Source organism: Perca flavescens, chromosome 21, assembly GCF_004354835.1.
Source record: "Perca flavescens isolate YP-PL-M2 chromosome 21, PFLA_1.0, whole genome shotgun sequence".
Lineage (NCBI taxonomy): Eukaryota > Metazoa > Chordata > Actinopteri > Perciformes > Percidae > Perca > Perca flavescens.
Window position 1 is genome coordinate 26,383,341 of NC_041351.1, and position 15,992 is coordinate 26,399,332.

General features: G+C 40.8%; 2 protein-coding genes across 4 annotated transcripts; both read right to left on the reverse strand.

Moving 5' to 3' along the window:
* Nucleotides 1-6,557, reverse strand: LOC114547855 (ER lumen protein-retaining receptor 2). Its single transcript, XM_028567345.1, has 5 exons — nt 6,278-6,557; nt 4,574-4,674; nt 4,224-4,382; nt 2,797-3,049; nt 1-1,244 (listed from the first exon to the last, which is right to left on the reverse strand). Exons 1-5 carry the CDS (start codon nt 6,366-6,368, stop codon nt 1,210-1,212), a joined length of 639 nt encoding a protein of 212 aa, XP_028423146.1. The 5' UTR covers nt 6,369-6,557; the 3' UTR covers nt 1-1,209.
* A 420-nt stretch (nt 6,558-6,977) lies between these two features.
* Nucleotides 6,978-14,900, reverse strand: mettl9 (methyltransferase 9, His-X-His N1-histidine). 3 transcript variants are annotated; one of them, XM_028567343.1, is made up of 6 exons: nt 14,744-14,900; nt 14,397-14,552; nt 12,207-12,397; nt 11,116-11,325; nt 8,973-9,157; nt 6,978-8,873 (listed from the first exon to the last, which is right to left on the reverse strand). In XM_028567343.1, exons 2-6 carry the CDS (start codon nt 14,484-14,486, stop codon nt 8,653-8,655), a joined length of 897 nt encoding a protein of 298 aa, XP_028423144.1. In that variant the 5' UTR covers nt 14,487-14,552; nt 14,744-14,900; the 3' UTR covers nt 6,978-8,652. The 3 variants fall into 3 exon arrangements, with proteins under 3 accessions (XP_028423144.1, XP_028423143.1, XP_028423145.1); XM_028567342.1 differs by lacking the exon at nt 14,744-14,900 and having other exon boundaries at nt 14,397-14,732; XM_028567344.1 differs by lacking the exons at nt 14,397-14,552; nt 14,744-14,900 and adding an exon at nt 12,645-13,555.
* Nucleotides 14,901-15,992: the final 1,092 nt, after the last annotated feature.

The window sequence follows — 15,992 nt, forward strand, 5'->3', positions numbered from 1 at the left end:
TTTCCCAGAAAGTCTTTATTTGTGGTGGCAACATCATGCAAAAGCTCTGGTAAGAAATTAAAAGAAAGCTTGGAATGATGCGTGGAAACTAAAATAGAAGCCAATATGTCTATTTAAGATTGAGTGTAACAGCTATCGTAGGATTGTGCTCAGATGTTATTCTGCTGTTAAAATGATGCATGACTACGGACTCTGTCTATTAGATAGCAGGAGGACGATAAAACATAAATACATCTGCACCTAAAAGAAAAATGAAAGACTTTCATTTATGTGGTGATAACTCACATACAGCACATTACCAGTGAATTCACACGTCTCAAACACTTAAAAAGGAGCCATCTGAAATGAATGGGCTGGACAGTGATGTATACTTACAGGCGATATACTGTCCTTACTGGCTAATGAAGAAAGCCATTTACACTGATGGGAGTTCATTGGTGTTCAGTTTCAACCCTTTACTTTCATTCACACAAAAGCAACTCATTAACTGTCAATTTTGAAGTCATTTGAACAAAACTTCCTTTTTCTGAAAAGAAAATGTTAAATTATGGCATCTATATTCAATTTATCTTCTACCAAGGGCACGGGAAATTAAAATAGATCGTCTTTGTACATGGGAATGCATAGTGGTCAAAAATAGAAGAGCAAAAACATGAATAATTTGACCACCAAAATTATGAGGATTCAACAAATTCCTCTCCAAATTGATTCAGGAATAACAACGCACATTTATTTAAATTGCAAATACTATTACAAACGCTTGAGTCAATAATATCCCACCACAAGAAGTCCGCTTCAATATCATACAATGCCAAATCAAAGGCAATTTTACATCTTCAGCTCTTATTCACCAATGTGTCAAATCTTCAGAGTACACATTTTTCTGTAGAAAACTCACTGTTTTTTTTTCCCTTCCTTTATACAGAGTAATAAAAAAAAGTTAAGGCAAGATGCATCAAACAGAAATCCAAAGGCCATGGACCAGCCTCTGCAGGTGTTCTGATTCCACCGATTCTGGATCAGAAGAAGGTGCAGCCAGCAGCTCCCATTCGCTCTCTGTCTCAGGCATCTTACACTGGCGGGAGGGGGAGGGGAAGAGGAGAAGCGGTGGTGGAGGGTGGGGTTGGGGGCTTTCGGAGGTGTCCACTGCCACTCCTCCTCCCCTCTGATCCCCCTCCATGAGTCTGCCAGAACCCTCTTCTTTGGCACTTAAGCTGGCAGACTCAGCTTCTTTCCTTTCAGTACTGAAACGAGACAGGACAGCTTCATGTTTAACCCATCAGACGGACCTGCATATGCCGCATTAGTATTTGCATATTTTTTCACTGCATGCAGATAGTTATGGTTTTATGTGCTGAGACAATGGTTTCCAACCTTTTAAACTAGCGACCCTTCATTGCAAGTAGTGTTGGGTACCGAATACAACACTTTTTAGGCACCGACCGAATTGCCTCTAAAGTATTGAGTATCAATCCCTAAGGCCGGTTACACACTAGATGCGTCGCGCAAGCGTGTCAGCTGCGTGTCCGTATATATTTCGGCTCCCATGTTAACAGGTTAGAGCTTACACGCTTGCCTGCGTGAGAAGCGCGTCTCAGGTGCTAACCCTAACCCACTGTCAATACAGAACGAAATATTCTGTAACCGAAAACAACCGGTATGTACCAGAGGGAATGACAACTCAGATTTCGGTGCCTCATTTCGCTGACACTTAAATGCCTGCGCTGCCCTCTGGTGCTCCAAAACAGATGTTACAGGCAACAGAACACATGACACTTGGCAGCAGGTGATGTTAGCCTACCGTTAGCTAGTAGCTGGCTTAAACAGGGTTTAAATGCTGACAGCTAACTGCTCTAACTGTATTTCACTGGAAAGAATTCCAACAGCGGGACGTCCAACAGTCTGCAGCTAAAGACACAGAGGAGACTAGCTGACCTTTGAGGCCACGGCCACGGTCTGAGTTGTGGGCGAAAACACGACGGAACTTAATGGCGCGTTCAATTGCACATCGGAAGCTCATGGTGCATTCAATGTTGTTGTAAAGTAGCCTTCTGCCATCTAGTGGTTCTTTTTGTCGTTGCACATCAGACTGCTGAAATAAGTTAATTACATTTTAAATACATTATTTAACTTTGACCATATGGCCTTAGTAACAAACAAGCTGTTCTTTAATGTCGTTTAATGCTCTTCTTTTTTTTTTTTAAGTATCGGTTCAGGCACCGGCACAGTTTTGAAAGTATCGTTTTAGCACCGGTATCAGAAAAAACCCAAACCAACCCTAATCGTCACACAACTTTTACAGACTCTTTTAATGTTGACAACTGAGTTCATAGTGGTGAATTCCTTCCAGGAGATGTCCCACCTCTATATGATGGCAGGTTTCTCACTCCGCCTGCCAGTGAGGCCTTTCGGATCAGGCATTAACACTTTTGATTTCTGACGCAGCTGGACAATACACGGTGCAAACCACATCTTTCCTAGTATAACCCTCTCTCAACTGGGACATTGGTCTGGGAAAGAGCTGCATTTTTCAATGCATTCCATTCAGTATTTATTATTATGATTACATTAATTAAAATGTTACCGTGCATACTGGGCTGTTAAAAATATTAAAGATAATTTTTGACATTTGACTGTCAGTGTTTCCGGTCTCCAATTTGTCCTCCACAGTAAATACAGCTTTCAGTTGATTAACGGTTAAGTAGCCATTCTATTGAATGTGTAAAGTAGAATTGATTATAAAGCAGCATTGCTCAATTTTTTCATAAAATTGAACAAAAATGCAGGAGCACTCACCTTTCGTTACATACAAATAAAAGAAGTCACAGTAGAGGATGGTCTGTACCACCCCAGCAACGATGGCGATCATGTCAAAGAATCCCTCAAAGTAGAACCTCCATATCCAGTTGATGAGGTAGAGGGCTCTGTAGAGTCCCAGGAAGAACAGGTAGTGGGTGGTGATGGTCTCCGCCTCACCAGTCTTGCTGATCATAAAAAGCTGTGGCAGAATGGCCACCGACTCCAAGTAGATTGAGAACGTCCACAGAATCTGGGCCAAACAAAGGGGAAGAGCGAGTGTAAATAATGGAGCGCTGATATGTTTTGACTGAATTCAAATGCATTTGCATACTTTTTTTATCATCTCCAACGGAACAACATGGCGGTGGGCAAGAATCCTGCTGGGGCACTAGCAAGAGTAGTTTTACTGGATCAAGTTTCAGGCCAGGATGCACCAATGGTCTCTTCTGTGTGTGTGTCATGTATTTCAAACGCCCAGCAAGTGTTGCCTTTAAGCGTTTCATTAGCCTGGCATGTATTATCACTTAACACTCAGGGCATTTTCACACCTGTAGTTCATTTGCTCTGGTCCGATTCAGTTGATGAGTTTGTAAACTCCAAGCGTACCAAAATGTGTCATTAAAAACCATGTGAGAATGATTTTTGTCCATACATGCCCAAACAAACCGTGCCGAGCTGGTAAGCGCTCCAGGGTTAGATTCAACTGAACTAAACAGTGCAGGCGTGAAAAGGGCTGCCACTTCTTAGTCGATTAGTTTTGGTCTTAGTAGAATAAGATTTCTTTAGTCCATTAGTCATTATTTATGCTTATTCATGCTTAATTACTTATTTCCAAGAAACCTCTGAGCACATTTATGGTAAACACAAGATTTAAAGTGGTGCTTTTACAGGATTAATTGTGGAGAAACTCAGTTTTAGAGATGGTTAATTAACTACATTTATATTGTGCTTTTCTAGTCTTAACCACCTCTCAAAGCGCACAGCTCTGTCAGTTAAATCAACTAATCGATTAGTCGACAAAATCGTTTAAGTGTTAGTCGACTAAGAATTTCTTTAGTAGAGGACAGCCCTAGTGAAAACCCCCTTAAACCAAACAGAAAATGGGTTATTGGCTATTAGAAGCTACTTAGGCATGAGTGCAACCAAATCCTGTGTAGACCCACTATATATTCTGGTGATTGTCAGATTAGTTGTTCTTTCTTTGACATGTCATACAAAAAGGAGAGAAAAAGGTGAACCTTAACTTTATTGTGTAATTATGTCATGTAAATCTGTGTATGACTTGACTTTGCCTACAGCTGACAACCAGAGATTGACCTGTGACATCCGTCTGGTATGAATGGAGGTTAACGGCACATTCAGAAACAACAGCATGTCTGCTGTATGAAAGGGGTGTCACAGTGTGTCTGTGCGGTATGTCTGACCTCCAGGGGAGAGAAGTCATGGTTGACCAGGAAAGCCAAGCCACCGACAGGGACAACCAGGAACTCCACTCGGAACGTGTCATGGTTGCCATCATAAGTCGCCTTGAACTTCGCGCAGATCAGGTACACAGTGGCGTACGCACACCCAATGTAGATGATCTGAAAGGGACAGACAAACATGAATGAATACAATCAAGGAGCAACGTCACACAAGTCCATTACATCTCGCTGGAAACCCTCATCCTTTAGCAAACACAGGTGTGTCGGCTTGGTGTACTAGTTAAGCCTTAACACTTGTGTGTTAATTGCAACAGGATTGAAGAATGAGAAGCCACGTGCAAGTGTTTCACCTTCATGGTGGTGTTGTAGAGAGAGATGAAGGAGGTGAGAAGGTCCAGGTAGCGAGTGGTGAACACCAAGGCAAACAGAACCTGACTCTTTCCAGAAATACCTGTGAGGAGACAGCAGAGGCCATGCAAACATGTTTACATCCCAAAAACAGGTTTATCTAACTTCTTGACATTTAAAAACGGGTAACTCACGGAATATACTCTCATCTAGAGGGCAATCTATCCCGCCCAGACAGTTTTGATGCGACTTGCTTATGTTTTTAGGATATCTGCTATAGCTTGTTAGTACAATACACAACATAACATTTGCTTTGTTGTGCTTAAACTTCAAAGAATTACATTTTGAAGCAACATCTGTATCCAAATACATTACTCAAAGTAGGCTAAACCATACACTGCCCCAGAGCTCTCTGGTTCTTTTTTTTTTAACAACGTATGCCAGGTCACTTTATTTCCGTTGCATATTTTGCCAGCATTTGGCTGGTACTAAATTCATTCATAATCCAATGGTCACTTTCTGCAGCCAGCTTGTGTACAGACAATACGAAATATCAGAGCCAAGACTAAGAATACAGAAAATGAAAACTTTAAATTGCAAGCTAAAAGTTTTTCCACATAATCGTAGTTATTTTAGTTAAGGAGCATGTGGTATTACAACGTTACACTGTAGTCTAACAAGGAGTTGGTAGTGCGACTACACAGTCTTCTCCCTCACCTACACCTGTAGCAAGCCTATCCGTGTTTCTGATGTGTTGGCAAGTGACAACACATTCATCTCAGTCACACCCACTGTCAGACTAGGCGGGAGGGGGGGGCATGATCAATGATCACTACATCATTAGTAGCAAAAGAAGTAGTCTAGTGCTATCAGTTATAATACATCATATACACCCGTAGCTGGTTGAAATGTAGTACTTACACTGAAGTCCAATATGCAACTGTTTAGAACAGCAGAGCTTGAACAAGATATACCCGCATGTAGAGCTATCTGCTTTGATCTCAAGTAATACAGCAGTAATGACATAACTCAGGTGACTGCCTGTCTTGCAATGATACAGCCCTAACCTTTGACCGTTGGAAGCACAGCAAGGTTTCAGCATGATAACACTAGCAGTGCTTGCAACAATCAACTATCCCCCTGCAGCCCTGCTGGGCAAATGTCAAAGCATGTATTTAGTGATTTTGAATCTCCAACTGTCAACTACTTAGTGCTGCCACGTCAGAGAGGTCACTGGGCTAACGTAACGTATGGGAATAACTGGGGCCGACGTGAAACGTGAAGCTAGCAATTTCCCCAACATTGAAAATGACGAGGCCCAACCAACACATGCTGTGGCCCTCTGGTCCCCTTATTGCCCCTATACCTGACGTTGTTACGGGGCCCGCTACACAGCCCAGGCTAGCTAACAAGACAGCTGCTGCAGCTGCTGGACTTTACAGGTACTTCTTCCCGACGTGAGCATTTATCAAGTTTCACGTCGCAGTTAGCAATGTTACGGTGACAGAAATGACCAGCTAATGTCAGCGTCACTAGCCAGTCGGCTAATGTTAGCCGAGAAGTGGTTAACTAGCTCCAACTAACCTTACAGAAGAAGTTTCACAATAGAATTTTTTTTCGTCTAGCTAGTTAAACTGTACATTTACACGACAGGACACACTATGTGCAAAGAGGGGCGGTGGAAGTAAAGCTGTGCGACTACTTACCGGCACAAGACCTGGTTTTCCATATTTTTAGCAGCAGGATGATGATTGCTGCTAAATGGGAGAGATCGCCGGTTAGCCGGAAAATGTTCATGTTTATGGGAGCTCCGGCAGAGGTAAGACCCTATAAAGAGCTCCGTTCGTCTCCGGTAACGATGAGTGTACGAGCTGACACCGTGACACTAGAATAGACTGATTCTGGCTTCAGAAAATGGGAAAATGGCGAGCAAAGCGCGACGTGGCTTGGGGACGTGGCCAAGACAATAGTACCCAATGCAAGACGGGAAACGTTCGTGCGCCCAGCCAATCAGAAGACAATGATGCATCATTTGCATAAATTATGCTATATGAATGCTGCCTCCAAGCTCTATGGAAAAAAATTGTAAATGCGTGATTCCTCTTGCCATGTACAAGGAAATGCACCAGGAAATTCCTCCCAGCTATGTGAAGGAAATACAGGACGTCACATGAACAGAGTAATATTTTAATTTAAACCAAAACAGAACTAATGTTGCATCACAGAAGTGTCAATATGTTATATTATGAAACAACTGCCTATCTGCGTGGGGTCCCTGGAACTCGGTTTGGATCCACTGCTACAAACTGACTAATTCACACGACAAGTCTACAGTATCTAAGATCATTTCAAGTAATGACACATCACATTCATTCAGTGACATGGAAAAATGAGCTGAGAAATGCAGAAAATTATGTATTTTTTTTTTTATTATGGAACCCATATAACACACTTTCAATGCAAATATTGCAATAATTGTGGCACCTTTTTAATAATCCGTTGTGCAGCACTGATGTAAAGCGAGACCATGTAACTTTTAAAAGATTAAATAATTACGTCTCCCTCTAAAAAGTTGAATTCCAAAGTAATAAAACACATCCTTGCTTAATTCAATACACTCAGGAGTTTTGCTGCTACAGTGCTAGCAGTAGCTTATGGTGGCGAACGTTGGTTAGCTGTGTAACTGACAGTCAGTTTGGCAGCTTTACGGCTTTTTTCTACTTGTTCTACGGTTACACTGTTTCAGCATTAAAGCTGCACTAATCAGTATGTTTCATTTAACAATGGGTCAAATGACTACATGTAATGTCAAAGGGGTCGCTCGTAGTAGGTGTATTGCCGGCGTGAACCTCTCCCCCATCCCCCAGCTTTACGGCGTTTGGGCCATTCCACCAGCAACTTCAATTCCAGCTGCAGCTGTATTTCAGCTAAAAAACGCAGGGTTTCCCCCCAGAAAAGTTGTATAGCCCGGTGGCAAGTGTATTTTTTGGACGAGGGCCCAGCTGGGGCCGGTCCCAGACTGATGGCAGCATTATTCTAGGCCCAATAGTTTCTGTGATACCAAATAATGGTCGGACTCGCGAAATTGATAATTTAAAAAAGCTATAAGACAGATGCCATAGGGCCCCACATTAATAAGTCAGTGCTAAAAGCTAACTGGAGATTTGAAAATATATCTAAGTTTACAAAGTGAGTTGCCCCACTAACTGTAGTTAAATGTATTAAAAATACATAAAAAATAATTCCCAGAAACTTAGATTCAGGCCACCGGGCTTGCACTACACTGTGGGGGGGACACTGAAACAGCAGACAAATAAAGTTAACAAATAGTTGATGAACAATTGCCTGATTTTCACTGCATGGTACGACCCGACTCAACTCACTTGGAACCAATCTTTTTTTGGCTTTCCATTGGCAAAAGTTGTGTATAGTACCTGGTACTTTTTTGTTACCACTGAGGTTCCAAGCGAGTTGAGCCGATACTAAAAGGTGAAGTTAAAACACTGCAGAGCAGCTTTAAACATTTTTCGGCAATGCACAGGTTCGCTTTAAGAAGGCCTCATTTTATTTTGGTTATAACTAATGAAAAGTAAAAAAAAATTAAAGCATTAAAATACAAAAGGCCAAATTCGGAATGGTTGAATCAAGTATGTGCATACACTGATACTTTGCATCAGAAACTGAAATAATTAAAGTGCTAACTCAACCATGATTATTCCAGTAGATATTACAGAATGATCAAACAGTAAACACTTCCCACAGATAACAGACTTTAAAGAACAAACACCTACAGGATGGCGATATGACCTAGATGATTTGATTTTTAGTGGCATTTCAACATAGGCAAACTGCCATTCAGTTATTTTTTGCTTAAAAAGTAGAGGTATCACCGTCATACAAGATGGCTGGAAAATGGAGGAACTACAGTACCTGAGCTTCACAGCTGACACCATTTCTAAAGAAATCCAGTCAGAAATACTGTGTTTTATGAATAATGATTATGAAAATTGGGTCTAAAATCCACCTACCAAGATAAAGTAAAAAAAAAAAGCCTCTGACGTTCCCACAGTGCATTTGGAACTCAGGCAGACTTATCCTCTGAGGCCTTGAGGACAAAAACGGCATCGTCTAGGACGTAGTAATCGTTATACATGTCCCCTTCACAGAGGTATGGCAACCGGGTCACAGCCTCCACCTCAAACCCCGCCCTTTGGAAAACATCATTGGACAGGTTGGTCACTTGCTCCTCCCATGTTTTTCCTTTTACTTTTATATGTTCTTTGGGACGCTGCCATCTTCCTCCTAAGAACAAATTGAGACCGAATGGTTTGATTTGGAATCAAAGAGGATGTATATCAAATCGTATACGTATGAGGCAACTTGTACTGATTCCCAACTTACCGACTTCCACATACGGCTGGAAGGGAAGCACTGCAGCCAGGATGAGTCTCCCTGTGTTGGGAACGAGCGATTGCCTGATGTCCCGCAGGAGATGCAGAGGATCGTCACAGCGGTCCAGCAGGTTCAGACAGCTGACCACATCGTACTGGAAACCAGCCTGCTGCCACTCATCTATACCCAGCAGCCTAGGCATGGCAGAAAAAAACCCCAGCATTTTCAGAAGGTAATAAGTTACTTTTAAGGGTACAATAAATCATAGTTTTACCAGTTTTTATTTATTAATTCTAAACGCTTTTTCAAAGGTGTCTTTTGTTTATTTTTTACTTTAAATCCAATTTATTACAGATTACACATTTTGTCAGTTTCACAACCTGCATCATCACTATACAGTATATTGTGGAACCATTTACAGTGAAAATTGAAAGACACAGAACAGAAGACTTATCTGCCTTTACAAGCTTTTACGTTGAACCCTGTCCTCATATTTATTATACAATAATATTGTATATTCTGAGTGTATTTTAAAAGGAATAGTTCAACACTTCCTAGACTGGAAAAAGCCAACATGCCCTGTCCAATTAACACATTTTATTATGTTCGTTTAATCTGTACAAATGCAACAAACGATGTCTTGATCTTTTCCAAGACGCAGGGATACTACCCACGACTATATGTTTGCACATCATATGTTAAGCCACTGCACATGTATATGTATTTCCAAGTGTGCAGGGATTTGTCAGGGCTTTTCCAAATTGATTTTTACACTTGTCCAATTAGGTAATTATTGCCTCGTAGTTTACGTTGGTGTCTTTTTGATCACTGTTAAGCTATTGTAAATTAAACTAAAGTCTTCTAGCCCAGACAGTTTATCTGCAGGAACTGTTGAGTTTAATCAACTGTTGCTTAACAGCAATAAAAAAAAAAAAAAAAACTAGTACTGCAAGCAGTTATGATGGGGTCCAAGCCTCCCCGGCGCGAGTCGCCCGGAGACTACGGAAATTAGTTTGTTCATAATTTGGGCATTTTTGAACAGAGGAAAATTCTTTTGATACATTTTTGTTAGGGCCATGTGAAGATGCTGTACGCAGAGTTTTCGGCAGATCAGGCGAAAACCCCAGGAGGAGTTGCAAAAAATACGTTTTGCACATTCCACGATTTTGCGAGAATAAATTCTGCGTGGAAATGTGATTTGGCTTCATTCATGGAACGCGTGGCTGTAAGGTTTTTAAATGTGAGAGTTATAGGCCAAAACTCATATGCCTTGATTATAGCGCCACCTAGTGGTCCACATGTGTAATATTCGGTATGTGAGCAAACGTCATTGTATGTCTACGCTGTAACTTTTCACATTATTGTAAGGGGTTGAATCCAAAAGTGGGTCAAATAGACCACGCCCAATTTGACGAATCAGTACACCACTGTAGCCTCAGGAGTGGCCCTAGATGGTACCCTCCGCATTTCGTAAAAATCGGACGAGCCCTCAATGAGATACAAACTATTCGTATCTGTAGCGCCCCCCCCATTGGCCGATCTTTGTCAAATTTGGTCCAGAGCCACCGAATGGCATGGCAAACAAGAAATGTAAGTCTCACGTTCTTAGCATTTCATTTGGCCGAAATATGTAAAAGTTTGTATATTAATTCCACTCCCGACAACACCACGAAAATGATTTTTTGAAACAATAATATTTCTTTAGATTACTTTTTGTTAGATTGGACGCACGACCCGAGAGGAATTAGAAAAAGTAGGTTTCTGATATTTTTTTGTTCAAACTGTCGCTATATCCTGACAGTACTACGTGAATCCGATCACGTTCCTCCGCCTCCTCCTGGTGCTCCTAATGGCATCACAGAAACAACCAATCAGAGCCCAATGACTGCGGTCTTGTGTACTGTCAGGATATGACAGTTTGAGCCAATCTGACAAAAAGTTATGTACTGAACTTTTAACACCGAACCAAAAAAGAGCAAAGTGGAAGCGACAGAATTGATTAGTGAATGCAACAGTATTTCTGTTAGAGAAGAGCAACAGAATGATGGATATGACATTAATCTGTTGTACTGATGGAATTAGTGCACTGGATTGAGATTGTTTATTGAGAGTTTAAATCTAAATCTAAGCCTTCCTGGTATTTACTACTTACTTGTAATTCCTCCTCTGAAGATGCCATCTCATGGGTAATGAGACCTCAGTTGCATAGACATCTCTGAAGTGGGCTCCCATCACCTCTGTGACCCCTCCATCCCCAGCGCCGAGGTCCAGGAGTCTGTCAGCCCTCCAATCCGGGCTGATGCCGAGTAGCCTCTGGAACTGCTCCTCAGAAAACACAAACATAGAACCGCGACCCAGAAACCTGGAGACAGAGAACACGTCAGAGGAAGATACGCTACCGGGGAAACAGAGACCAAAGGCAGATTTATGCTTCTGTAGTGGCTTTAAGCCTGATTTATGGTTCTGTGGAGGCTCCACGCAGAGCTTTCGCCGTAGCCTACGTGAGTGGCCTGATGTTTATACATGTGCGTTGGTGTCTGCATCGATCTAGCGAATAGCAGGGCCAGCATGTGTGTACATAGGAAGTGTGTGTGTGGGGTAGAGCGAGTGAGAGAGTGACGGCGATTATCTTCAGAGCGAGTAGTGACTCTAGAGTCATAGTGAGAGAAGCCAAGTGTCTCCCCTGTTCTTTCTGACCACAGTGGGAAATCTGGAGCAGGAAAAGTTAACCCTCTCCTTGATTTTATGTTGTTTATGGAGAAGGAAAACCAGGAAATGAGTCAGGGGAAATGCAACGATAGCATCTCACTTCTGTTCTATCTTTGTTGGGAGTCCCACATGCGCAGTAAGTACTGCTAGCTTGTCAGTTGCAGAGCATGAGGGAGTGCTATACTAGCAGCTAGGCGAGCATTATAACGTGTGTTACAAAGTGACCACGTTTGTCTCTGAAGTAAAAGGCTGGATTACAATAGAGCTGTTTGGAGCAGTTTGTGAACAGTGTTTTCTGTTGGAGATGTTAAGTCCCTTTGGGGTGGACTTTGGGATTTTTCACAAAAAAGATATACAACACAATAAAGGAAATGGAAAAAGCCAAAAAGCATAATATGAGCACTTTAAAAGAGATTGACGCACACACCAACGCACAAGTATAAACTTCAGGCCACAGCGAAAGATCTGCGTGGAGCCTCCACAGAACCATAAATCAGGCTTTAATTGGCCTAAAGATGTGCCTGTACTACTCACCCATTAATGGAGGTGCGTGAGACCAGTGGGCTTAGGACTGTTGATGCAAAAGAGTGGTAGAGCTGGGTGAACAGCCAACCAGACTTCTCCACGCTCTGCTTGAGAAAAGCCTTGGTGCCTGAGTCCAGGTGGCTCTGGACAAACATGGGTCGCACCGATTCTCCCAGCAGCTCAGGACCGCACCGGTACCACTAGGGCCACGGGGGAAAAGATCCATTCAAATTTTAGACAGAGAATTGAAGAAACTAGGACACTTGGATCTACTTCCATAACACTTTGTACCTTCGTAGCTTAAATGTGGATCAAACCTTGCCTGCAGGCTTATCTTGCAACTGTATATATGTGTTCCTTTAACCGGATTCCTTTTGGGTTTTGTGCGATTGAATGATTTTAAAAGTGCATGTTCACATCAATGTTTATTAATGTCACAATAAAAACCTTAAGGGAGTGCAACTTCCAGTGTCTGAATCTCTTCTGAGTTGTTGGTTTCAATGGGAGTGCAGTAGGACTGGAAAACGACATATTAGACACATTAGACAATAACTTCTTCACTAAAATGTGAGACTGGGATGTGCCAAGATAAGAGAAATATATTTAAAAACAACCAATATTATTTTGTATAAACAAAACAACGTAACAAATACGTATGTGAAGGTGTTTAAAATAAACCACTTTTTGGACGATACCCAGCCCTATAGCTGTTTAACATGGACAGCCTCATGCCAAAATCCATTTACAAATGTGACAAATGTGTAGCTTGCTAATTGCAAAAGGTGTGAGTCTAGTCTTCACAAGTGAACTGGCTGTGGTTAGTCTCTAAGAACGGGCACCAGTTCTGACCATGCAATTCAAAAAAATGCCAAAAAATGCATTCAGTCGGGCAGACTAATCATGAAGAATGCTTTTTTTATTTTAATTTGTTTTGTTAGGCTTTTATTTAGACAGCATTCAAAGACATGCAGTCAGAACATAAAAAAACAAAACATACATTATGTCAGGGGGATTGCAATTAAATAAAAAAAAATAAAAAAATAAGTGTATGAAGATCTTGATTGACGGTTTTAATAGCTTTTTTGTTTTTCGAAAACTGAGTAGACCAAATGTAATGTTTGAGTTCATTTTCGAATATTAAAAAAGATGGTTTGTGGTTGGCAAATTAAGAGCTAATATGAAATTTAGCAAGTAGAAACTGTATCAAATTAATGGGTATCTATTATAATGTGTAGGTCATTTCTTTGTGTTATAAAAGTTCTATCAGAAAAAGTATCGTTCAGGAACCATTATCAAAGTCACGGTATTGGTATCGAAACTAGAGGTGTTGAAATTAATCGAATAATCGATGCATCGAATCGTGGACATGAACAATGCTGCATCGATAATCAGCCGGCTCATAATCGATTATTTCTGTTTACAATTTAATGTAGGCCTAACTGTTCTGTTTACATATTCTGTTATGTTTTGCACATTCAGGAAGTGCCATGTGCTCAGTGCTGTAGGTTTATGTATCCAATTTATTTAGTATTAGAGCACGGCAGAATGTTTTGTTTTTTAAGCTTGAAAAGCTATTAATTAAATATCCTACATGGCTTTAATAGAAAAATGTATTTGACGCATCGTGATGTATTGAGATATCAAATTGAAGACATGATAATCGTAACCGAATCGGGTAGGGCTGTGCTCGATTGAAGAAATTCTTAGTCGACTAACACTCATTCAAATGTATCAACTAATCGATTAGTTGATTTAATCGACAGATCTGTAAATTCTCCGCAAATAGTCATGCAAAAGCACCACTTTAATTCTTGTGTTTACCAGAGATGTGCTTGTACGTTTCTTGGAAATAAGTCATTCAGCATGAAAAAAAGCATAAAACATGACTAATCGACTAAAGAAATCTAAGTTGACTAAGACCAAAACGACCGATTAGTCGACTAATCATCAGTGAAGATTCACACCTCTAATCGAAACCGAACATTTTTTAACGATACCTAGTCCTACTTATATGTGTAACATGGACAGCCTCATGCCAAAATCCATTTACAAATGTGTGTGGCTTCTAAATTACAAAAGGTGCACACAGGAGTCTAGTCTTCACAAGTGAACTGGCTGTGGTTAGTCTCTAAGAACGGGCACCAGTTGTGACCATGCAGGTCCACCTGACCGACTGATCGTGTAGAAGGCAGAGCCTACCTCCTGGGTCTCCGCCGCGTCGTTCTCGCTCACCATGTTCATAAACAGGGAGCGCACGAAGGGACTGCGGACGTACTTCCCCGTCCACATCCTCCTGATGGCTAACAGAAAGGCGACGTAACCCAGCAGCCACGCTCCGAACACCAACGTCCTCAGCTGTAGGGGACACATAACGTTAATGGACAGCGGACAGACAGCGACTGCCGTCCTGAAGAAGGGGACAGACTGGCCTGGTGACAGCACTGAGATGTAACGTTAGGAATGATGATAGAGAAGAAGGGAATGGCAGCCAATTGTAAAGCAACACGCCGGCAACAGGGCATGTCTCCGGTTCCAAGACAACAAACCTGAGGGTGCGGTGGGTTTAAGAGAGCCAGCTGCTATGTTTACTCGCCCTCTTAGTCCTTTGAATCCATTGTCTTATCATTTATTGACTTGGGTGGTCTCTGCCCATTGTGACAACAAAAAACACTTCCGCATAGTCTGCATTTCCTGAGTTACCGCTAAAAGTGTCCCCTCCGGAACTATCTGAATGCTTTTTTATTTTTTTATTTTTTTAAAAAGCACCAACATACAAAACTCTCTTTGGGGAAAAGATATACATGCTTATATATACAATACAAATGTTGTAAATGTACAAGAAAGGATTACCTGAGAAAAAGAAACAATAAAGAATAAAACAAAAAGGGGGAGCTGCTTAAAATACACAAGTCAAAAGCAAAAAGGCTAGAGAAAGTAAAATTAACATTTAGAGCGGTAGGCCTACACAAGGAGAGACTAATCAAAATAGTAGTTTCCTAGATATGTCACTACACATTTTCCTTGCAATCTTAGTAGATTTGATCCTTTTAAGTGAGGAAAAAAACTATTTAAAGTAATTTATAAACCAAACAAAGGAAGGCTTAGATGATCTCCACTTACTGCAATGAATATGATATTTACCCATTAGAATAATCATATTGATTAAGTCTGATACTGATGAATCTATATTATCCATATAAAAGAGGATGTGTGGCAAGGTCAGATTAGGGATATTATCCATCTTAAGTGACAGCCAATTATGTATCTCAGACCAGAAGCAGTTGGACATGGGGCAAAAACAGAACATGTGATCCAGAGCCTTATCAGCCACCTCACAAAAAACACGAGGGTCTACATCAAATTTGAATCTTCTTCTAAGAAAGTCAGCGACCGGATATATCTTGTAGATTATTTTAAAGTGAGTCTCTTTGACTTTTGGGGAAATGGGCCATTTAATGAATTTAAAATGTGCTTTTTCTATGGACAATGCGTCCATGTTCGGAACTTGTACACACAATCCTCTGTTATAACCAAAACATAATTTTGATTTCAAAGCACCACTAATATATTTATTATTACATTTATTGTCAAATAAAGTACAATCATTAATGACTAAATTTGGTAAAGTTGGTAAAGGTCTTGTTCTTGCATATAACAATGTGTTTTGAATTAACTGTAATAATGGTAAAGGTATTGCTTTACAGATCTTATTGTATTCTCTATATGTACAGTTTAAATTATATTTGTCTAAAAAAGCTTTATATTCCGAAAAGTTACCATTATCATCTATAATAT